The 25849-nt window shown below is 29.3% G+C and overlaps 4 protein-coding genes across 4 annotated transcripts; 2 read left to right on the forward strand and 2 right to left on the reverse strand.

The window, feature by feature from the left end:
- Nucleotides 1-2914: 2914 nt before the first annotated feature.
- LOC121212752 (uncharacterized) lies at nucleotides 2915-5266 on the reverse strand. Its single transcript, XM_041086164.1, has 3 exons — nucleotides 4210-5266; nucleotides 3478-4092; nucleotides 2915-3390 (listed from the first exon to the last, which is right to left on the reverse strand). The coding sequence occupies exons 1-3, from the start codon at nucleotides 5264-5266 to the stop codon at nucleotides 2915-2917; spliced, it is 2148 nt and encodes a 715-aa protein (XP_040942098.1).
- A 3678-nt stretch (nucleotides 5267-8944) lies between these two features.
- LOC107940815 (chalcone--flavonone isomerase) lies at nucleotides 8945-11976 on the forward strand. Its single transcript, NM_001327441.2, has 4 exons — nucleotides 8945-9091; nucleotides 9184-9342; nucleotides 11207-11430; nucleotides 11541-11976. Exons 1-4 carry the CDS (start codon nucleotides 8986-8988, stop codon nucleotides 11733-11735), a joined length of 684 nt encoding a protein of 227 aa, NP_001314370.2. The 5' UTR covers nucleotides 8945-8985; the 3' UTR covers nucleotides 11736-11976.
- Nucleotides 11977-14982: 3006 nt separating this feature from the next.
- Nucleotides 14983-15918, forward strand: LOC107940804 (uncharacterized). The gene has a single exon (XM_016874259.1). The coding sequence runs from the start codon at nucleotides 15114-15116 to the stop codon at nucleotides 15738-15740; it is 627 nt and encodes a 208-aa protein (XP_016729748.1). The 5' UTR covers nucleotides 14983-15113; the 3' UTR covers nucleotides 15741-15918.
- Nucleotides 15919-18607: 2689 nt separating this feature from the next.
- LOC107940812 (probable receptor-like protein kinase At5g59700) lies at nucleotides 18608-21615 on the reverse strand. Its single transcript, XM_016874275.2, has one exon. It carries the CDS (start codon nucleotides 21174-21176, stop codon nucleotides 18753-18755), a length of 2424 nt encoding a protein of 807 aa, XP_016729764.1. The 5' UTR covers nucleotides 21177-21615; the 3' UTR covers nucleotides 18608-18752.
- Nucleotides 21616-25849: the final 4234 nt, after the last annotated feature.

The raw sequence follows: 25849 nt of genomic DNA on the forward strand, positions 1-25849 counted from the left end.
TTTTTCAAATTAGTTTTGAAATTATTAGTTTTATAATATTTGAAATGTATGTTTAATATTTTATTAATTTTACATATAATTTTAAATATTATTTTTAAATTCTTTTTTTATCATTAGGTATATATATTTAAATTTTAAAGTTTAAATTAAAATATATTTAAATTAAAATATATATATTTATTATAACTAGTCATATCATGTTAGTGATGTGACTATTAATAAATTTAAATATAAATATAAATTTTTAAAAAATATATTAAATATTATTTTATAAATATTAAATATATTTTTTTCCTTTTTTTGACTCTTTTTATTGTTTTGTTTTTTTTATGTTTAATTATTATTATTAACTTTAAAAAATTTGAAATATTTTATTAATATATATATATTTGTAAATTTTAGATATGTATTTTGAGATTATTTTTTAAAATTTTAAATACAATTTTTAAATACATTTAAAAAATTATAATTTTTTAATAATATAAGAAATCATAATATTTTAAATTTTTTTTTAAAATTTTGCCTTTTTCCTTTTTTTTACTTTTTTGAAATTTTAAGTTTTTTCCTATTTATTTTGTTTATTTATTTTATTACTAATTTTAAAAATTTTGTAATGTATATTTAAAATGTTTTATAATATATTTTTTACAATTTTAAATATTATTTTTAAATTCTTTTTTTAACATTAGATATATGTATTTAAATTTTAAAGTTTAAATTAATATATATATATATATTTATTATAACTTGTCACATCATGTCAGTGATGTGACTATTAATAAATTTAAATATAAATATAAATTTTAAAAAATATATATTAAATATATTTTTTTATTATTTTAACTCTTTTTATTGTTTTGTTTTATTTAAAAAAAATTGTTATATATATATGGGTGGGGCTTGGTCCCTCCTTGTATAGATGAAGAAGTTGAGTGAGGGAAAAAAAAAGGTACGTTTGTTAAAATTTTATTTTTTTGTTTTTATATTTTATAGTTAATGTAATATAATAAATAATTGTATTGTATGTTTGTTTTTTTATATTATACAAATTTGAAGATGTCTTCTGAAGCAAATACGGATCACATTTCATCGATAATCGACGAAACAGTAAAATTTATTATAAATTAAAAAAAAATTTCTAATTTTTTTTGCTAATCGCTACTCTATTGAACATGTTTTGACTGCTTTAAAAAACTTATCTCTAATTAGTTGTTATTTAGCTTCTGTTGAATATTTTAGATTATTAATTTGATTATACTTTATAATACTTTATTTTTGTTATAATTGATTTAGATATACATTATTTGTAATTGTATTTGTATACTTTAAAAAAAAAGTTAGTAGCACTCACCTTCAAACGTCTAATTTAATCACACAAATTATAATAGAATAGATATATTATAAAAATAAATTAGGATATTTTCATTTTTTTAAATAACTACTCCTTAAAATCGACTTACTTAAAACTTTACTCTATTTTTACTAATTTCATACTTAATTTATTAGACGGTGTGTAGGGATTAATACGCAAAACTATTACTTGACGAGCTCAATTTATGAAAAAAATTCTTTTAATTTTAATTTTAATATATATTATTAAAACAATAATAATAAAAGTGAATATATTTGATTATTTACTAGTTAATTTATAAATAACTAGAAAACATAAGTATTTGTTTAAAAAATACTTTATGTTTTTAAATTTTATCATATAAAAAAATATTAGTATTCCTTGAAAAACAATTTTTCGCTATTACTCACTTTAAATTTTGAATAAGATATCATAAAATTTTAAAATTAGAAATATATATGTATTGTAGCCATTGGTGTCAAATTGGACTTGCTTGAACCAATCATCTTCTCTTGGATTGCTTTCTGGTTTGGACTTATTTTTTACACTGGTTTGGAAATCAACCTACGGTGGAGGTAGAGGATCAACATATGGCGGAGCCCGACTCGGAGGACCAAGTTTTAAACACATCGGAGCAATGGGTTGACACTTTTTGTGATGAGTCCCAGAGTAGTTCATATAACCCGGACATAGGTGGTTCGAGTTCATATCACCCGGACATGGGTGGTTCGAGTTCATATCACCGGGATATAGGCGGTTCGAGTCCATTTGACCTATAGCAACCACCGACATCAGTTGATATGTTTGGTAATAACATGTACTCCACCCCGCCTCAGGCCACGATCGACCCAGTTGCCAATCCTTCAGATGTGTACAATACACCTAAACGTCCACCCCGTCAACGAAGGCCCATAAACCGTTATACCCCAAACGATGATACCACTCCTGGTTCTTTCCAATTTTAAGTTATGTAAATTTCAAGTATTATGTGATGTTTGTTGTATTGGTTTAAGGTTTCACAACTTAAATATTAGTGTTTTTTTATTTAATTTATTATAAAATCTTTTAAAGTATTAAAAGTTGCAACTATTAATTTTAAATATAATTTTAACACTAAATAATACAAACTTTATTTCTAAAAGATCATAATATAGACAGACCTCAGTTACAACATTTAATTTCTTTCAGACCGTGAAGATTGGCAGTGTAGACATTTCCATGGGGACATTTGCTCCGATTGTGGCCAACTGTTCTACATATGGTGCAATGCTTTGGATCGACTTGTTCTCTTACATCCATGTCGTTTCGAATCCTCGTTATTGTTGGTCTACCTTTGACTCTCCTACGTAGTGACAGATCAGGCAACATCTCGAATGCAGGCGATTGCACTTCCCATGTCGATATATCCCTTAATACAGGGAACTCGTTACCCCAAATACGCAACGTACATTCAAGTGTGTATACATCATCGATATATTGTTTGACATTCAAACTATAGGTAGCACAAGATGCAACCACATGCGCACACGGGTACCGCAGTGCTTGGAACATCCCGCACTCACACTACTTGTTTCGGAGATCAACTCCATAGGACCGTGGTGGGACCCCTGACCGACGACTGATATACTCTGTCACTCGTAAAGTTTCCAAATTTCGAGAATATAGTTCTACATTCATCAACCTAGACCTTTGAGTGTTATCTTTCATGGCATCTCTTATTTTTTCGACGTACACGTGTCCTGCCTCTAATTGTTTTGCTTGTTTCAACCCCATTTTTGTCATTAAGGTTGCTAACCTGTAAAATGTGGCTGAAAAAACAACTGTAATTGGCAAGTGATGCGTACGCTTTAAAACGGAGTTAACGGCCTCAACAAGGTTAGTTGTTATATGGCCATAAAGGTACCCCTCGTCAAAACATTGAACCCATTGCCACGACTCCATGCTACCCAACCACTGTGTAAGAGAAGGTTTACAGCCCGCCATATCAGTCTCTAACCTCGCCAACTTATGTCTAAATCGGTGTGGTTCCAGCTCGTACCCTATGTATATATTCCGATAAAATGTATTAAAATTAGGAAATGGACTAGAAATAATTACAAATACGAATTTAAATACGATATTTTTACCCATGTTGACAATTCGTTTGCGCCAGTCTTTGTTCTTATACTCATTGTGGAAGTTCACAGCGATGTGACGAATACAATAGACAGACCTCCACGGAACCTCCGATTGCCGAATTGCAGCAACAAGACCCTTCGATCTGTCAGATATAATGCAAATATTGTCTTGCCTGACAACATGTCTCCGTAAGTTTCGAATGAAATATGCCCATGATTCAGAGTTCTCCGACTCTACGATGGCAAAAGCGATTGGTAGTACATTTCCATTACCGTCTTGTGCAATCGCAATCAGAAGTATCTGCGTGTATTTTCCATAAACCCATGTTCCATCAACTTGCACTACCGGTTTGCAGTGGGAGAAAGCCCTAACACATGGATCGAAAGTCAAGAACAGTAGACGAAACACTCTTTTTTCCAGTTCCAATTCTCCATTAGGGCCTCTATAAGGCAACGTTTGCAAGTCCACGACAGTTCCTGGGACATACTCTACCATTGCTAAAATCCAACTCTGAAGTTCATTGTATGACTCATCCCAGTCGCCGTACAATTGTTGCATGGCCATTTGTTTCGCCCACCACGCTTTCCTGTATGACACTCTGTACTGAAATCGAGCTTGCATGTCTGCAATCAATGTCGACACAGGAATGATTGGGCTATCTTTCACCAGTGGCATGATGCAGTTGCAAATACTTTTGACATCCAATTTTCAGTGGTCTTGAGACATGCATGCGACAGTACATGTATGACGCCCATCTAATTTTCGTATTTGCCACTGTTGAGTCCTCTGTATAAATGCAGCATGAACTCGCCAACGACACCCATCGTCGGCTCTCCAACATTCCCCAACGTATAATGTCGGTGTAGATTTGGCAACCTTGTAATTAATCGACAACTTCATGCTGTGCTGATTGATGGCAAACACACAATCCGCCTTGTTCTCAAACTGTTGCCCAACGAACAACTCGTCGAACTGTGAATTTGACGCTAATCTATGAGCAGGTACTATATCAGCGTACTCAGAGAACTCGGATGCATGCGCTGCATCTGGATCTACGTTCAACATGTTGCCCCTAGGTTCATTTCGTAAAATAATACCATGACTCGGGTTATAGAATAAAGGGCCGTAAACATCTTCAACCTCCTCCGGACCTTCATCATTGATATCGTCCGGAACCTCATCAACATCGGGGTCACTAAAATCTTCAACGTCTTGATCAGAATCTTCACCATTATTGGTCATTTCTCTGACATTTGTCTCAGTGCTTATTATCACCTCCGGATGTATTTGTAGACGGGGACCGAGGGTTGGGTTGTTGTACCAACTCCCACCATAATTAGGAATTTTGGGTATCTGCGACGTTCCACCGCATTCTAATTGGCTTGTCCATCCAACATTAAGATCAAAATCAAATTCGCGATGTTGACTTATTGGGCTAACATTCTCAACAGGCTCTAAGTCTGCTAACTCAGCAAATAATTCAACTGGTTGGGGGTTCACACTCCCAGCGGACCACCATATTTCCATCATAGTGCCCAAGTCATCATCATCTAACAGTTGCATCGCACAAAATTTGAACGGATCTGTAGAGATTGGAAACTTGTAAAATAATTTGGACATCGCCTTTCCACAACGGATAGCTATTTTTGCACTGATCTTCCTTTTCATTTCTGCTAGCTTCACATTTTTTTTGAATCGCAAACCTACTCTTTGCCGGCCTTGAAATACACAGCCAATATCACCTTCTACAATTTCACCATCAAAAACAACATACACCAAAAACACCTCATTATTCATTTTTAACAAATTTTTTGAACTTTTCCACTTAACACAACAACTACACCACTCTATATATAGAAGAGAACCAAGAGGTGGAGCCATAAAGAATGGCTCCACCAAAATACTGTGACTTTTTAGAGTATAGGGGGCCCCGTAGCAATTTTGCCATTTCCTGGTGGAGCCAAATAATTTGGCGCCACCCGTTTTCAAGTCTGACAGTCAACTTATTTGTTTCAGCCTTTTTTTTTTTAAGTTTTGACTTTCTTTTTTCTTTTTTAAGTCCTTATTTATTTTATTTATTTCGAAAAACTTGAAATGTATTTTTTAAAAATATTTTTTAAAAATATTTTATAATATATTTTTTTATAAATATTAAAAATATATTTTCAAATTATTTTTAAATATTAAATATATTTTTAATATTATAAAACATTTAAAATGATTTAAAATGATTTAAAATATTTTTTAATATTTTAAATGATAAATATTTTTTAAATTTTACATAGAATTTTGATATTTATAATTTTTATTTATTTTTAAAAATATTTAACATTTTTTAAATTTTTTATACAAATTTTATTTAAAAATTTAAATGTTTAAATGTTTTATATTATTAAAAATAAAAACAAATAATAAATTTGAAAGATCATATCTTTAAATTATTTTAATATTTTATATTATTAAAAATATGGTTAATATTTAAAAAAATAATATTTATAATTTTCAAAAATTAATTTGAGAAATATACATTTAAAATTTAAAAAAAAAATCTAAAACTGATATTTAAAATTTTAACAAATATATATTATAGATATTTCAAATATACATTACAAACTTTTAAAAATTAATAATAAGAAATAAATAAATTAAATAAACTAAAATAAAATAACAAAAAAATTTAAAAATCTTAATTTAAAAATTCTATGTAAAATTAATAATATATTAAACATACATTTCAAATATTATAAAACTAATAAACAAAATAAAATAAGAAAATAATATAAAACTTAAAAAAAGAAAAAAATTAAAGAAAAGACAAAATCTATGAAAAACTAATCTAAAATTTAATTTGAAATGTATAATAAAAATAAAATAAAATAGATAAACAAAATAAAATAAGAAAAAAATTAGACTTCAAAAAACTAAAAAAAAAGAAAAAATAATTATTTTTTAAAATTTTAAAAAATTAATTTGAAAAATACATTTTTAAAATTTATAAATAATTAATTTCACAAAAATATATAAAGTTAAAAATATTTTTAAAATAATAATTAAAAATTTAAAAAAATATTATAAAACATTTTAAATATATATTATAAATTTTTTAAAATTAATAATATAAATTAAATAAGTAAAATAAATTAAGAAAATAATATAAAACTTAAAAAAGTAAAAAATCTAAGAAAGAGATAAAATATAAGAAAAAAGTAAAAAAGTTAAAAAAATAAAAAAAGTAAAAAAATAAAAAAATATAAGAACTTGACAAATAGTGGCGGCGCCATTTAGAATGGCTCCACCCAAAAATGGAATATTTTTTTTAAGTCCCTCGTTTTTCTAGATTTTTTAGTATTTTCCTAGTATTTTATATTGGTGGCGCCATTTAACATGGCTCCACCAAAAAATAATTTTTTAATACCCCTGGCTGACGTGGCAAAGTGGTGGCGCCATATCATATGGCTCCACCACTTTTTACTGTAGAAAATGGGTTATTTTTGTATATAATTAAAAAGGTGGGTTATTTTGATAATTAATTTATTTTTTAGGGTTACTTTTATAAAAAAGCCAAACATATTTTAATTCACAATAAACCTAAAAAAATAAACACTAAACAACACCAGTCTCTTAACTTTGTTAAATTTACATTTTGATCCTTTAATTTTTAAAAATTATATAATAGTCATTAATATTATCAACATTTACATTTGATCACTTGTTCATAAACTTCGGTTAAGAGGATGATATGGCACGTTAATTCAAATGGTTAATAACTATTAAAATTTATAAAAAGGAACAAAAAGTAAAATCAATAAATATTAATAGAACTAAGAAGTACCCAAACAATCACAACTTGAAATGAAGAAAAGAAAAAAAACCATATACATATACAGGGATAATTGCACTAAACATCCCTAAACTATGACCCTCATATTAAATTAGTCTCCAATTTTCAAAACATTTTAATTACATCTCTAAACTATCAATGTTATATCAATTATATCCTTTCATTATTAAAACCATTAATTTAATCACTAAATGACATGCCAAATATTATATAGTTAAATTTAAAATGAAAACTTTAAAGAAATAGAATGTTATCGCATAACTTTTAACAGTAAAAATTAAAAAAAAAGTAAAATTGAGGGAAAAAAGTTAAAAATAAAGCTTATGTAAAAACTTTTAAGACATCCATTTTCATAATATTCACATTTTTTTTCAAATTATCCATTTTGAATCATGATACATAACAATTTTAATAACAAAAACACTTAATTGATACAATCTTGATTTTAGTAACAGTTTTTATAATATTACCATATGTCATGGTTGAATGCCCTACTATCAAAGCTGCTCCTATCCATTTTACATGTTGCCATTGATCGATCAACCTAACTCTAGTAACTAAATCGAGAAGAGATAGTATGAAACTGTGATTTCACGTCATTCTTATCCCTTTTCAATAGGAGAATGATAAATCAAAATCTTCCTCCTGATTTTTAGCTTTTTCCTCTGAAAAAATTAATTTTAACTAAAAATGCTAAAAATTAGGAGGAAAAATTTAAATTGTCATCCTCCTATTAGAAATGGATAAGAATAATGTGAAATCATAGTTTTATACCATCCTTTCTCTCTCTCTATATATAGCAATAAATAAAACAACAAAATTACATCAAATTAATTGTTCAAAAGAGCCCTTATTTTGTCTTATTGTAGAATCCCTAAAACTTCATTAGAAACAACATCAAAGACCTGTATGTTTGTCTTCCATGCTAAACCCAACTTAGCCATACGATCCGTAATTGTGTTGTCTTCTCTAGATATATACCTAATCTACTATTGTCCTTCAGATCTCAAAACTTGGTGGACCCTCTTAAGCACTATGATATCTGAATCCTCCAACATATTATTAGTCATGGCTTTGACCACATCTAAGTTATCAAATTGAATTATCAAATTGAATTGTGACCTTTTTTATATTTGAATGACAAAAAAAATACTAATACTTAAATAATTATTAATGTAATTCACCCAAACATTTAATGAATATTTAATCAAAAATTACTAATACCATAAGCATTAATAAATGTTCATTAAATACATTCACTAATTTTTTTTCATAAAAATACACCGACATGGCATTTGATTCATTATTAGAAAATTCAATTTTACAAATTGAATTTTATAAAATATTATTTATATTAATATATATTTAATAGTTGAAAATTAAATAATAAAACTCACCAAAATAAAATTATCGAATGATGATTTAATAAGAGTAATTTATTGGTTTAGTGTTACTAATTTTGACTTAGTTGTACGGTGCACCTAAAATACAACGTTAATTAGGCCAAAAACCGGTGGTTGAGCTTCCACGTGACCACTCACGTGCTATATCTACTCCGATCCTCGCCAAGTATTTCCCTACCTACCACCACAAACAGGGGCTATATAAAACGCACCGTTTCGCTCCCATTTCCCACCCCTTAAAAACAAAAATAAAGAAGATCAGCTATCGGAAAATGTCTACGTCACCGTCCGTCACCGAACTCCAGGTGGAGAACTTTACGTTCCCTCCGACGGTGAAGCCTCCTGGTTCCACCAAAACCCTGTTCCTTGGTGGAGCAGGTTAGTATTCCTCGCATTCTGTTTTCGGGAGCCGTTTGATTGCTTCATTTGTTTTCTGCTCATGTTAATGGGTCAATGCTAACGTGCGCCAGGGGAGAGAGGATTGGAAATCCAAGGGAAGTTCATAAAGTTCACCGCAATTGGAGTTTACCTGGAAGATAGCGCCGTGAATTGCCTCGGCGTTAAGTGGAAGGGTAAGAGCGCGGTGGAGTTAACGGAATCCGTTGAGTTTTTCAGAGACGTGGTTACAGGTAATTTCTTACGTTTTGTTTATTTGTTGTTTTGTGTTTGGTTGATGGGGAAAGGTAAAAGAAAATTTTGTTTATCGAATTTGTGCTAAAAAAACTTAGAATAATTATTTTCCTAAAATGTGAGGGAAATGCAAGGAATGCATTGATTATGTTGGCTCATTCTTCATCAATTTCACACATCACTAAACTTCGAATCCAATTTCAAAACATTTTGTCCAGAATTTAAGTTCTTAAAAAAGAAAGTAAATTCACAAAGAGCGGGTGAGAATTGAGACCAGAAAGTTAGAAAAGGACGAGACTTAGCGCCCTTTGGACGAATCTTTGCTTCCTGCTCGATAGGTTTAACTTTTTTTTTTTTTAATCTTACACTGTAGTATCACTATAATATTTAACCTTCCCATGACCGTGGTTTTTACATTAGCAATGCACCGTCCTTTAAAGAAGCAATTATTTGTTATTACAATGGATAAATATTCGTTTTGGTACCTAGATTTGACTTAAAAAATTCAAATGGGTACCTAAGGTTTTTTCTCCAATTAGGTACTTAAATTTAACCTCAATGTTCAATTTGGTACCTAAATTTTTTTTGGGTCCAATTAGATACCTTAACTTAGCTTGATAGTTCAACTCGATTCAAATAATTAAGTATTAATTTGGAAAAAAAAACCAAGTTTAGGCACTTAACTGAATCAAATTAAACTTTAGGTACCAAATTAAACCTTGAAGTCAGGTTCAAGTACCTAATTAGACAAGAAAAAACCTTAAGTACCAATTTGAACCCTAAAAACTAAGTTAAAGTACCAAAATATATATTACCTTATTAAAATTTTATATTTTTCTTAAATATTTATAGATTAATTTAAGAGTTGTTATTATATACATCAAGTAAAATAAACTTCACAAATAAATTTAATATGACGTCGTTTATTCTAAAAACTCGTATCTAATTTTTAATTTACTTGTAAAATCTAAAAATGAAGCACATTTCACAAATTACAATCCTTAAGATTAAAAACTTAATTTAAAAAATTTTAACAAGTTTGACTTTTAATAAGGAAATAAGTACAATAATATATATTTATGATTACTCTATTCAATATTATACAAAATGACACATAAATATTAGATATGAATATTTTACTACAGGCATCTGGTAAATTTATCAATATAATCATATTTGTCATGCATGTAAAATTTCGAATTAATCCAATATCTCAATCATATTGTTCTAAAATATTGTTTATATTAATCTATATTTAATGGTTGAAATTTTTTTACTTAAAATAAATAGTAAAAAAAATCTTTACTTCAAACTTGAAATGTATGATCCATAAAAATATTTTTAAAACATATATAAGTTAATAAATATTTTTAAAAATGTTAAATTCAAGTTTTAAGTTGGTATTTAATGTCAAAACTAATGATTAGATTAATCAAAATATTTGATTAAAATAATACTTTAATTTAAAGATTTAATTGAAATATTTTTAAAGTTTAAAATCAACTTAAAATTTAGTCAATTTATTAGGGCGGTTGGTGCAATTAAGCTCTTTTTTTCTTTTTAAGTAGTTCATCTTTTATATCAAGGATGTTTGAATCGAGAACCGACAGATGTATCGATCTGGAAAAAGGTTTTGAACTGATAGACTAAAAATTGGTATAGACCGATTGAATCTGTTAAAAATCAATTGAATTAGGATTTTTAAAATTGTTTTAAATGTTTGATGGTTTTTTAATCGAATTGATTAGATTGATGGAGCTAGCAAACCGTTGGTCTTGATTTAAAAAACAATTGAATTTGAGTACAAAGACACTTTATATAGCACTAATATTTGAGAATTGGGGGTGATGTATATGTATGTAGGTGATTTTGAGAAGTTCATACGGGTGACAATGATATTGCCATTAACGGGTCAACAATACTCTGAGAAAGTATCAGAGAATTGCGTTGCTATTTGGAAATCTCTTGGAATCTACACTGATGCAGAAGCAAAAGCCATTGAAAAATTCATTGAAGTCTTCAAGGATGAAAACTTCCCACCTGGCTCGTCCATTCTTTTCACTATTTCAGGCCAAGGTTCCTTGACTGTAAGTCCAAATACCTTTTCTAAACAAAAATGGAAATTCTGAATTGCCTAATTGATCAACAGTCCAAATTACTAACATGGGTCAAATTCATTGCTCTAAAACAAATACAGATTGGGTTCTCCAAAGATAGCTCAGTACCAGAAGGTGGGAAAGTAGTGATAGAGAATAAACTACTTGCAAACTCAGTGCTGGAATCCATCATTGGTAAGAATGGAGTTTCTCCTGCAGCAAAGGAAAGCTTGGCATCAAGATTATCACCATTGTTCAATGACTGTGGAGCCGACAGTGAAAAACCTCAGTCTTAAGTTGAGTTTCAGTGTCTGTTTCAGACCAGCTGATGTTATTGTTTTCTTAAATCTTGTGTGGTCTTTTTATATAGCAATGAAGCAAATAAAGTGTAATTTGAATTCTAGTTTCGAACTCAAATATTCCACTGAATCATCATCTCTGGGTTATCTTTGTTTTCAGGAAATGTTTCCATATTTGAGAATTCAAAGTCTATGTATTTTTATGTATTAATAAATTGGCTGCTCACCATTTTGATCTTGTGCACTGTGATGTTTGGGGGTCATATTCCTGACACAGTGTCATGGTGAAAAGACAAATTGGCAAAATTGTTTGAGTCTAATACTTTTACTCGTCCAAATTTCTGGTGGATTTGAGGTTTAAATGGATAACTTGGCTCATGAACGAGTTTAATTTAAAATAGACATTTTATATTCATAAAAACACCTTAAAAATTTTTAAAAATACTTTTTTCGGTTTTTTTACCAAATTAATATAAAAAAAATTAATTACGAAAATGGTATGAGAAACAGATTAATTACGAAAATATGCATTTGTTACGGTGTTTCGTCGGTGCCACCTGATATATTGGCAGCACCAAACTTAAATGTGATGACTTAAAGTATTTAGGGACCTAATATGAAAATTACCCATTTTGATTGGCTACTAAAAAATGCTTTAAGGGTTTAATTGTTTTGTAAATCCTCCTTGTTATCGATTTGATTCACTGACACGATATAAAATTATAATTATAAAAGCATTAGAAAAACCTTATTATATATAAATTATAATTATTAGTTAAATTTATAGTTTCTAGATATAATATGAGCAAAAAGAAAACTATTCTCAATCCCGTTAACTGTTATATAGGATATGATCTGAACAAAAAATTTATTTTTCAAAAAATAAAAAAAATTATTTCTAGTGGGAATTGGCTTTTTTATAAAGATACTTTTTGTTAAATTTTTTTTTAACTAATTGGTAACAGGCTCTCTACTTTTAGCGTTGAAAGGGAATAAAATAAAATAATAATAGGCACTCTTGAAGCCTTATTTCAGCAATCATCTAAATGGGAAATTTATTATTAGGTCCTTGAATACTTTAAGTCATTACATTTTAATATGGTGTTACCAATATGTCAGACGGCACTGTTAGAACACTGTAACAAATGCCTATTTTCGTAATTAATTAGTTTCTCATATTGTCGGGCTTTTATATATATGATATTAATACACTATAGTTATTCAAATTTGGCTCGGTTCTAAATATAGACTCAAAATTTTGCATAAACTCCTCATATTTGTAAATAATTAATCAAGTCTATATTAGATCCACTTGTATTATTGTTTTGAAAAAAAAAAGGTATATATTACTTTTAATTTAAATTTTAGCTGTCTTTTTCTTTTATTCAAATTATTTTTTACAGCTTAACATAGTTTTTAATGTTTACATGGTATTACATTATTACATATTTAATTTTATGTGGCATAAATTACATAATATATGAAAAAGAATTAAGAAAAATATTACAAAAGTACAAAAACATGTTAGGTTGGACTTGAACGTTAAATATTAAAATTTAAGCCCGACTCCTATTTTAAGCAAGTCCATTTTTTATTTGTCCAAATCCACTATTCGAACCTCGTATTTTTGTCCAAATTCTTACCTATTTCAAGTAGGTCTTCAGGATTAATCCAGATGACCTAAGTCCACACTTCCAACAATATCATTTTTATATATGAATTTTGATTTAATTTAATTGTAAAAATAAAAATTTTATTTTAGCTCGATTTTCATAAACCACTTATTTGTGCACTAACAATAATATTTATTTGTTGTTCTAAATTTTTGTATAGAATCAAAATAAAAATTTTATGAGTAGAATTATGATAGACTGAAATCAACAACTTTAGCATAGTTCTAAATTTCACCTAGCCTTCCGCAAATGACTTCAAGCAAAACTACCCCGAAGGATTGAACATGATTTCTCTGTTAGTTTTTGCGTTGTCAAGTATTTCGGGTCGATATATCCAAAGCTTCCTTTCACCGTCGTACTCACATGTGTCCGATCAATATCTGGACTGGTCTTTTTTAGACCGAAATCAGCAACTTTAGCCATGAAATTCTTGTCGAGTAGTGTGTTTAGCAGACTTGACATCGCGGTGAATTACTAACTTTGTTGAACCGATATGAAGATAGTGAAGTCCTTTGGCTGATCCAATGCTTATCTCGAGCCTCTGTCTCCAACTCAAGCCTGGATGACTTGAGCCATATAGATGATTCTTGAGTGTCCCATTCTCCATGTACTCATAAATTATGATTATCTCATTGGAGGAGGTTTGTGCAGCTTCAATTCAAAGGATAAATTTTGATAAATCCAGTTTGTTGTTCAGTTCCAATGCTTCAGAGCGGTTCAAAAGCTAGTTGGAAGACCTATTTGGGAGTGCCAGCTTTATGGGGAAGACCTAAAAGTCAAGTGCTTGATGTGATTTAGGATAAAATGATAGCAAAGATGAAGAATTGGAAGCTAATGACTTTATCTGTTGGAGGAAAGGTTACTCTAATTAAAGCTGTTGTGAGTGTTGTGCCTACCTATCTTATGTTTTGTTTTAAGTTCCCAAAAAAGTTGTGTGGTGAGATGAATTCAGTAGATAGTTGTTTTTGGTGGGGAAGTCAACAAGAGAAGGGTTCCATTCATTGGAAAAATTGGAAAAATATGACTTCTTTCTAAATTGGATGAAGGAATGAGATTTAAGGATTTGGAGATTTATGGAGAATGTAGCAAGAGCCTAATGCAATGTGAGTAAAGGTTTTAGAAGGTATATATTTTCCTAATAGTGGATTGATGGAAGCTAGAAAGGGTGGTCATGCTTCATGGGGTTAAGAGTAGTCTGATTGAAGGGAAATTTTTTCTTGTTAATGAACTCCAATGACAGATTATGAATGGGGAATCAGTGGATATTTGGAGGGATGCCAGGACTTTAGGAAAGAACGTCTGAGTTTTCATGGTCAGATTGATACTCCTCTTCCTAGGAGAGTGGCTGAATTGATAGTCAAGGAGGAAAGGGTTTGGGATTTATCTAGTACTGTTGACTACTTAGTGGAGGAAGAGGCTGAGGCAATTAAGGAAATTCAGATAAGTGGTACTGGTGATGAGGATAGGATGGTGTGGCCATATAACGAGGATAGGATGGTGTAGCTTTTAAGTTAAAGCAGTTTCACAAATTAAAACATGAAACTGAGATGAAATTTAGAAGTAATAAAAGCGTTTCAATATTAATAACACTATTGTTGCATATTCCCACTTATAAATATCTTATTTCGTTGATCCATAGACACCTCGCCAACACAAACAAAACAAATCCTTATAAGGTCCTCTCCTACTAAAATCTAGTATAATGTCGATATCAAGAAAGTCATTGCTTATGTTCCTAAATTTAGCATTCATGGCTATGTTTGTCACAGCAGGAAACGTTCGACAGCTGTTGCCACCATTTCCATTTGCGCCAACGCCGGGCCTGGCACCTTTTCAGCTTGGTGCAGTGCAAAATTGTTGGTCATCCCTTACCAACATACAAGGCTGTATGACGGCGATATCTGATTCATTTTTCTTTGGACAAATAGGTGCCATTGGCTCTGCTTGTTGCCAAGCCATTACTCATATTAGTGATGATTGTTGGTCTAAAATGTTCCCTTTCAACCCTTTTTTCCCCCCTTTTCTCAGGATCTTTTGTTCATCTCCAACACCACATGCAAGACCGATATTGAATGGCATTAGCGAATTGCTGCCGCAATTGTCGTCTCGAAGTGAAGTTGAAAAATGCTGGTCATCTCTTTCCAACGTTAATGGGTGTATTATGGAAATTTTGAAGTCACTTTCTGGTGGTACAATGCCTAGTCCTACTTGTTGCAATGCCATCATCAAACTCAATGACGATTGTTGGCCTAAATTGTTCCCTTTTAACCCACTCTTCCCTCCATTGTTGAAGAATTACTGCAGTGGCACAGCAGCAACACCTAAATGAACTAAATGTCCTCAACTAGTTCAAGCCCTTACAAAGAGAAAATCAAATAGTAGAAGGAGAGATCCTATGCTTAGATGTTTTCTCTAAGCATATTTAGGTTTCGTAAGGAGGGTGGTTTCTTTTTGGTGTTTTTAGGGCTGACTTCTTATTTTTGATAATAAAAATTTGATTTTATATATAGTTGCGAGAGAATAAGTTATATTAAAATGATTTTAAATTTAAGTAAAATATAAGAATTAAAATTGAAATTCGATTATGATCTCAAAATTATATTTAAAACAAAAATTTATGCTTTTACTATTGAGGTTGAAAAACAGTTTTCAACCCAAACCATGGTTTCATATTAAAAGATTTGGTAAATAAGTAGCTTTTTAAATCAAACATTTATTTTAATATAAGATTTTAAGCATACAACCCAAATTTTTTTGCTTTTTGACTTTTGGAAACAAAATTACCTTTCTTTATCTTATCATTAAATCTTCTATTTTACGACATCATGTTTAGATGTGTTTATGGGCCAAGTCAGATTCGGGTTAGGCTCAGATATGATATCAACACACTTCATACTTACCCAAGTCTTATCCAGCCCAAAATATAGGCCTAAAAGTTAGCCCAAATCTGTTAATATTGGTAATTAGTTAACCCAAACCCTAAAACAAAAATATATTTATGTTATTTTTAATTTTGATGGTTAATAATTTTATATACTTTTTTATAGATTTAATTTTTATATGTTATAAGTTAAATAATATAAAATATTACAAACTTAAAAATATGAGTCGGGCTTGAGCCTCGAATCTTTTAAACTTGAGCTCGGTCCATATTTTAAATGGGCCTAATTTTTTATCTAAACCCATTTTCTAAGCCTAATATTTTTACCAAAATTTCGGGTAGGCCTTCAGGCTTGGGCACGTGAACAAATCTAGTCTAAAATAGACATTTTGTCTTCCTAAAAGCACTTATAAATAACAATAGTAAACACCGTCAAATTTTTTAAATGCAGTTTTTCATAATACTTTTTAAAAGTACTTTTCAATCTCAATGAAAAGCGAACCCTTCAGTCATTACCTTTTCATTAAAAAAATGGACAAATATATGTAAAGAAGACCTTAATACCTTCGTTATACCTAGAGGTGCTAATGGGTCGAGTCGAGCCCAATCAAAATTTTAGGCCCATTTGTTAGGTTTGAGCTTGGCCTAGCCCAAAAATGGGCCTAAAATTTTGTCCAAGCTCAGCCCAGATAAAAATGCTAAAATTTGGGTCCGGGCTGGTCATATTAATTTTTTATATTATTTTTAAAAATATATATTACATCAAAAATACTAAAAATATTAAAATAAATATTTCTCAATAAATTGAAAATAAATTTTAAAAAGAACATATGCATACTTAAATAACACTAAGATAAATACAACTTAACAAGCGAATATTTCTAAAATAGTAACAAACTTAACAATGAAACAAAAGTTATATAATAACAACAAAATAGTAGTATCATAATAGTGAAATGATAGTAAAATAGTGAAAAAAAAAGAAGAAAAATAGCAACAAAATAGTAAAAAAAAATAGCAATTTTTTTGTTGCATATTCAGGCTGGGCCGGGCTAAAAAAATCCTTTCCCAATGCTCTAAATGTGTCTTACTTTTTTGTTCAAACCCATTTTTCAAACTTATATTTTTACCTAAACCCTCTCACTTTTTTTAGTGGATGCTGGACCCGGTTGTAGTTATACCTTTGTTTTATATATATACATTAGCAAAGTTTTGTTTTCATTGGAAGTTCACTTCAACAGCATTCTTAGTACAAGGGAGCTTCAATTTGTATATCAATTTTCTTCAAGATTAAATATAAATTTTTTTTAGATTTGTGGTTACTTTTTTAACTAGAAGTGTTTATGAGTAGGATCAATTAGGTTCGGGCCTATATATTATTACTATATTATATTTATTTAAATTCGAATCTACTTTAAATATAGGCTCAAAATTTTACTTAAATTCGTTCATATTTTTAAATGATTAATCTAAGTTCATTTTAGGTCAGCTCATATTAATTTTGTAAAAAAATTTGCTTTTAATTTAATATTTTTTATTTTATTAAAATTTTAAATTTTTACTAACTTAACATATTTTTTTGATGCTTACATGGTATTAAATTATTATATATTTAATTTTATGTGATGTAAATCACATAATATATGAAAATAAAAAATATATATATTACAAAAGTATAAAAAATACGCTAGACTAGACTTGGACTCTAAATGTTAAAGACCAAGCCCGACCCCTACTTTAATTAAGCCTATTTTCTTTGCTCAAATCTATTATTGGAGTCTCATTTTTGTCTCAATCCTAACATATTTTGAAGCTTTCAAGATTACATCTACTCCCAACAATACCATTAATACCATTGCTTATTTGTACACTAACAATTATATTTATTGTTCTAAATTTACATAATTGAATCAAAATAAAAATTTTATGAGTACAATTAAATTAAAAATAATTTTTTTTTACGAATATAATTATACTAAATTAAAATTTATATAAGTATTTCATATTAAATCGAAACTTTTGTTTAATTTTAAAATTTCACTATTAAAAAAAAGATTTGGTTAAGAAAGTACATAAAATTATATTACAAATGGCCCGGCATATACAAAACTCAAATGTCAAAATTGACGACATCATTTTTCACACAGAAATATTGACATAACTGTTAAAGTTTTGTGACTTGAATCCATCATTTGATTTTTATCATTAGTGAATATGTTTTTCACATAAAAATTATATTTTCTTAATTTTTTTTTTATTGATTTGTGATTCTCATTGATTTGCGATTGTTCTACTGTGGTTATCGAATTTATTATAACAATGCAAAAGCATCAAAGCTGCTTCAGGTAATAATGAATCCATATGATAAAATCCCAGTAAATAGAAATGCAAAAAAAAAAAAAACTACAGATTTTGCAACCATAACAAAAAGCTTATACAGAAACTGGAATGAAATGAAATTCAGCCCCTCATTTGCTCTTGTTCACTCAACAGTTGAGCAAAAACTGTAGTCATTGAAACACCAGCAAGTTCGCCTACGCTACCGGTTCGGCTGAACTCTAAGCTTGTTTCCGAGTGCCCGCCATGGCTGATTTCGGAAGAAAGCTCACCATTGTGATTGGTGTTTGTTTCATTCCCTTGAAGTTGAAGTGCAGACTCCAAGTTCCATAGGACATCTCCCATTGAAGGCCTATAAATTCCATGTTTCCCCAAACATTTCTCAGTTATCTCCCAAAACTTGTTTAAAGACTCTTTTCTTATTTCACCAACAACACTAGGATCTACAATGTCTTCCAATCTCCCATTGCGGCGAGATTTCAATGCCCAGTCGACTAAATTCACCTTTTCTCTCGGAAGGGATGGATCGATAACTGGCCTTCCACAAAGGACTTCAAGCAAAACTACACCGAAGGAGTAAACATCTGATTTCTCTGTTAGTTTTTGCGTTGTCAAGTATTCCGGGTCGAGATATCCAAAGCTTCCTTTCACCGCCGTACTCACATGTGTCCGATCAATATCTGGACCGGTCTTTGATAGACCGAAATCAGCAACTTTAGCCATGAAATTCTTGTCGAGTAGTATGTTAGCAGACTTGACATCGCGGTGAATGATTGACTTTGTTGAACCGGTATGAAGGTAGTGAAGTCCTTTGGCTGATCCAATGCTTATCTCGAGCCTCTGTCTCCAAGTCATGCCTGGATGACTTGAGCCATATAGATGATTCTTGAGTGTCCCATTCTCCATGTACTCATAAATTATGATCATCTCATTGCTTTCATCACAGTAACCGATCAAAGATACTAAATGGCGGTGCCGGAACTGAGATAACATTTCGATCTCGGTCCTGAATTCTACGAGGCCTTGACTCGATTGCGGAGTTCCCCTTTTGACTGCAACTTCGGTTTCATCTCTCAATACTCCTTTATAAACTTTACCGAAACCGCCAACCCCAATAACCAAATTTTCATTGAAATTATCAGTGGCCTCTACGAGCTCTATGAAAGGAAAGCGGGCAGTCCCATTGGAGTATACGCTTCCTGTCATAGGAATATTTTGTCCTCCACCCCCTGAATCCGGCTTTCTTCTTCTTCTTCGGCAGAAAAGGAAGACAAGTGCAGCCAAAACAACGAAAACAAACAATCCAACTGCCACACCAACTATTAGTGTTGTCTTGGAAGTTCTTGAGGGGACAACTTCAGGGACATCAAGCCTGCCCTTATCATTATTTATTTTCATGATCTCCAAACCATTGAGAATGACACTAGGGAAGTTGACTATATTCGAGGAACCGACGCTTACATTAAGCTTGCGACTTGCACTGGCCCTTGTGTAGACATCCATGAAATATGGGACACCTAAAACATGTGATGTCTGAGAACCAAGATCAAGATGACCTGCTGAATGTGTATTGATGAAAATCTCAAGAAAGACACCTTGCTGAGTAGAATTACTTACGATATCGCAAAAATGAAGCCGGACAGCATAATCGAACCCCGGGTCAACATCAAAGCTCCATGTCAAATTCGCATTAAGGTTCGGGTCATCCAAGTTAAACCGAGTGGCAGTGCCATATACAGAAGCTGGAGCAATATCTTCAGTCACCAATCCTCCAGTAAAATTAACAGCTGAGACATTTGACACAAATGATCCTAGATTTTTGTCTATCAAATATGAATCATCTGAAACCCAAAGTCTCCATAAGGTATCATTTTGTGGAAGCACTGTTGAATTCCCCATATCCACCCTTGCAACTGTCTCCAATGCAAGTTCCCTCAAGCTTTTCTTATCGCCTTTTCGATCGACTGTTTTAGCGTCTTCGGGAACGACATTCTCAGGGATCGAAAGAACTTCCAAGGCATTAATGAAAGCAAATGACTTGGAATCCGGGATAAAACTAAGAACCAGGTTATTAGAAGTAATGTTTAAGCTGTATTCCTTAACAACAGAAACATTCCCTGATTGGGGTTCTCTAGTAAGGCTAAAGTTTTGAGCTGAAACAGAGTATTTAGCCTTGCTCATATCATACCCTTGGAAAACAAATGGAAAGAAATGAAGGCGAATCCAGTGCCTCCCTTGTTCTTTGATTGAAAAGCTGTAATGGGAAGGTCCATTGAAGATTCTAGCAGTTTGATACAGTGTTGAATCATAGTAAAGTGAGATGGAGTTCGAACTAGAATTGGCAGAAATATGCTCTGGGGTTGAAAGTGTATGAGATGAAGTATTTGTATTATCAGCTACAAACACTCGAACACCGATTGATCTATTTTTGAAGGATCCACAATCTATCAAATAGTTATCTACAGGGTTGAATCCTAGTGAAAGATTAAGTAAACAAAAGAGAAATGAAATCCCAAAAACCAATCTAAAATTCCCAGGATTCTCCATGAGAGAACAAACTGCACTTAAAAATGGAATATATATATAAACCTAACAAACTATAACATAAAAAGAAGCTAACCTGAGATTTGTAGATAAGAAAACTGACGAGCTAAGAACTTGTAAAAAAAAACCAGTAAACAAAAATCAATGAAAAGAATGATAAAAAGAGGAGAAAAAAACCCAATTTGAAGAAAGGAACAAAAACAAACAAAGATAATATCACATTACGAAAGTAATGAGGTTCACAAGCTGTTCAAAACTTCAAATTATCTTTCAGAACACCTTATGGGAAAGAAACAGGTAATGAGAAAAAGACTAGAAAAAGTAGATGGTTTAATTGAGTAGAAAAAGGCAAAATAAATATAATAAATAAATGAAAAGGAATGAAAAATCTGGGTCAAAAGGATTTGAAAGTTTGAATAAGAAGTAGATATAATTGAAGTACGAGAGGACAGCTATGGAGGGTGGCTGAGTCTCTCACCTTCCTCGCGTGTCTATGTTAAATACTGTTTGCTTTTTGTTAATTACATTTTACCCCTTTTATTTTAAAAATCAACAAATCAGTCCTTAGATCAAATAGTAAATTAGTTTTTTTTAAAAAATTTAATCAATTTTTACTGTTAAAAACTGGTTCTGTGCGTTAGCATGAGATATACGTGGCACACCACATGTCATTATCTAGTTATTTTGTCAGCCATGTTAATTTTTAACCGTATAAATAGATAAAGTTTTTAATAAAAATGATCAATTTACTCTTCGGTTTAACATATATATGGACTAATTTGTTCATATTTCTTTTTGTAAAGAGATAAAATGTAATCTAACTTCTAGTATAGGGGCCTCTACGATACTTTTAACATTTTATATTTCAAAAATAAATTAGAAAATGTTAATTTATAAAATCCTAAATTATATTTACATTAGAATAATATTTTTTATTATTAAAATTTATATATTAGAAATATATTTTATGAAAAGTTGAAAGAAATTGTTTGAAGAAGATACTATTAAAAAAGAAATTTATGAACATCAAAAGGAGTAGTATTCATGGATTATAAAGCAGAAGAGATATGATAGTTGTAATAAAAACATTTTGAATTTAATTATTTTTTTGTAATATTTTAATTATTTAATTAATTTATTAATTTAAATAATAGTAGTATTAAAATAATATTTTTATATAACATTGAAAGTGGAATGGAATGAGAAGGTTCAAACTTTGTGTTGCAAGAGCTTAATCACCGCTCCATATAAATCTAGACTAGTATAGTATTAATATAGTTAAAAGTATTATAGAAGCCCTTATATTAAGAGTCAGATTGCATTTTGTTTCTCTATTTAAAATGGATAAATTAGCCATTCTACATTAAATCAAATAGTAAATTAGTCATTTTTATTAAAAATTTCATCTATTTGTACTGTTAAAAATTGACATGCTTAACATAATAGTCAAACAGTGACACGTAGTGTGTTATATATACATCATGTTAACGTACGAAGACTAAATTTTAATAATAAAAATATATGAAATTTTTAACAAAAGAACTAATGTACAAAGGCTAACTTTCTTATTTTCTGAATCGAGAGAGTAAAATACAATCTAATCCGTAATATAAAAACTTTAACTATACCTTTACCTATTATAATATTATCTTTTATCAAAAGAATAGTATTATAATGTTATCGAATAAAGGTGACATGTTTGAACGTAAAATTCATGGTTAGACTACAACTTGGACCCACAATTTTAATTTTATTATTTTAAGTATTTTGTCTTTTTTTTTGGTTAAGAATTACGTTTCGTAATTTTATTTTGAAAATACAATAAAAAAACAAAATTTGCCAGTTACAGTTTTGAAAGCATATTTTCGTTTTCACTTGTAAAACATGTTTTTTTTTATATTTTTTAAATTTTATGGGTAAATTATTAAATTAGTCATTTTTATTTAGTTCAGGTTACATATTAGTCGTTTATGTTTAAAATATTACATTTTATTCACTTACATTAACGTGTTGTAATATTTTAGTCACTGAGCCATTAATTGTCGTTAACGGTATAACGATAAACTAACGTAACATGTTATTATACAATCGGTCTCCGTATTTTTTGTTTTGAGCATTTTTTCTTTTATGTACTTTTAAATTTTTTTTTCTTTTTTTTCCATTCTTTTATGCTTCTTTCTCTGTTTTTCTCCCTTCTCCATCTCTTTTAATGTAGTTTTTCTATATTTTTCATTTGTTAAAACTAAAGGCGAAGAAAAAATGAAAATAAAGAAATAAAAAGAAAAAAATAAATTGTTCAAAAAAATAAAAGTATAGGGCCTAGTTTTAACAAATAGAAAACATAAAAAAAACTAATTTAAAAGAGATGGAGAAGAGAGTAAAACAAAGGGAGAAGCAAAAGAGAATAGAAAATAAAGAAAAAAATTAAATTGCTCAAAACGAAAAAATATGAGGACTAATTTTATAATTTAACTTAAAAATTTTATTTGAAATGATGATTTAATGTGCCACGTCAACTTATCATTACACCATTAATAGTAATTAATAACTCAGTGACTAAAATATAATATAAGATAAACAAAAGTGAATATTTTAATAATTTACCTAAATTTATAAAATAAAAATTATTTTCAGAAAATAAATATAAATATAAAGATGAACTAAAATATTTATTTTAATAAAGAGGATAATATAAATATAATTTTTAATGAAACATCCCATTGATGCTGTTTTATTTCTTGTCGCTATCGGAATGATGTGGAAACGCGTTTTCTAAATCAAACCGGCGCAAATGACGGCGAAAAGAGAACATCCTCTGCGGCCACGTTCGCGGGTTCTTTTTAATACCCAAACAAATTGAACAGTACAACAATCGTATGATGCCCGGCGTCATTTACTTTCCCAAATTTATTTATAGAATTATAAAACATAATTTAAACACAAATCTTATTGCACTTGTATGGGTGTAAAAATTACAAATTTAGAATACAAATGTCTGTTGAAAAATAACCTATTTAGCGAGAGTATATAAAAGTATGAAAAGACTAAAAGACCATCAAAATAATAATAGTAGTCATTTAATAAATAGGTATATTAGTCATTTCCTAGCTGAGCTGGTACCTAGTTAACCCGTGACACAAACTCAGTCAAGGGTTTTATTAATAGTATAATATTTTAATTTGATTATTTTTAGGTGTGTTTCATTATATATTGAAAATTTTTAATATTTATTTTTGTAAATGTTTTTATAATTATATTAACTTTTTCCTTATTATATAAAATTTTAAAAAAAAAAGTGTTGAATATAATAAGTAGATATTAATGTTGAAAATATTAAATTAATTTTATTTTTAAAATTTTATTTATAAAATAAATTATTTTCTATTTTATTAAAAATAAAATATTCAAATTATTAACTTTAATTTTATCCAAAACTAAAATAAATAATACCATATTAATAATATTAAAATTATGAAATAATTAATTTTTAAAAATCAAAATTTACTATTATCAAACAAAATAATTATATAGAGCGCTTATTTTTATTAATATATAAAATTGTTTTATAATATAAATTTTGTGCTTATAAAATTCAGTTTATTAAATAAACCCTTAGTCTTTATACTTTTCAATTTTTAAAATTGTCAATTTTGATCAAACGATAATTGTTAATCTTATTAAGTTAAATTATTTTATTTTCAAATTTTTATGCAGCAAACAAATTATCACATGTATAATTTCATGTTAACTTATTATTTTCACATAATACTTATAAAAAAAGCTACATTATTTTAGTTAATAGATTTAACGCCTATCATTTATCAGAATTGAAGTTTGAAATTTTGAAAAGTATATGTGCTAAAAATGATAAATTAGATAACATCGATTAAATCCACAATTTAAGAGGACCAGTAACAGAATTTGACCTAATGGATTAACTGATTCAATTTGGTTTAGGATTAAAATTTTAAAATTTGAAAAGTATAATAGCTAAAAATGAATAATTTAAAAATCACAGGGCAAATTTTGGCCAAATCATAGTATAGGGATTACATCCACAGTTTATACATAGTATAGGATCTAATATCAAATTTTGACCTATAATTGTATAAATGTATCGCATATATTTTACATTAAATCAAAGTTTGTAATTGGTAAAAAATATGGGACCGACAATTGAGTGTCTAAGGGAGCTTCCACTCCTTGACCACTAAAGGTGTTTGAGACTGTTTTCATATTTGTAATGTTAGCAATTTATGAACCATGTTTATGGGATGTGTTAATTATGTGGAGGATATCTAACCCATCTTGGGAAACACATTTGGAGGATCGGAGAACCTTATCTAATCCCTTAGATTATGAATATTGGATTGGATTGGAACACTGCATCCTTAGCTGCCAAGAGTCTATATTTACTTTGTTCTTTATTATTATATTGTATTCAACTTATAATGTGGTTGTTTTATAATGATTGATATAGATATTCTTATGTTATCAAGTCTCGAAATATTTTATATAATTGAAAGACTTGTTTAGGTTGTTATAAAGAGAGAATTGAGCAGTTAATCTATTCAAGTGATGAACTTTATTTTATGAGTGCATATTAATAGTAAAACCTTTTGTATTATGGTTTTATTTGTATTTATAGGGGTGAATTTAGTGATGAAAGCGTCATT

Source organism: Gossypium hirsutum, chromosome A13 (genome assembly GCF_007990345.1).
Source record: "Gossypium hirsutum isolate 1008001.06 chromosome A13, Gossypium_hirsutum_v2.1, whole genome shotgun sequence".
Lineage (NCBI taxonomy): Eukaryota > Viridiplantae > Streptophyta > Magnoliopsida > Malvales > Malvaceae > Gossypium > Gossypium hirsutum.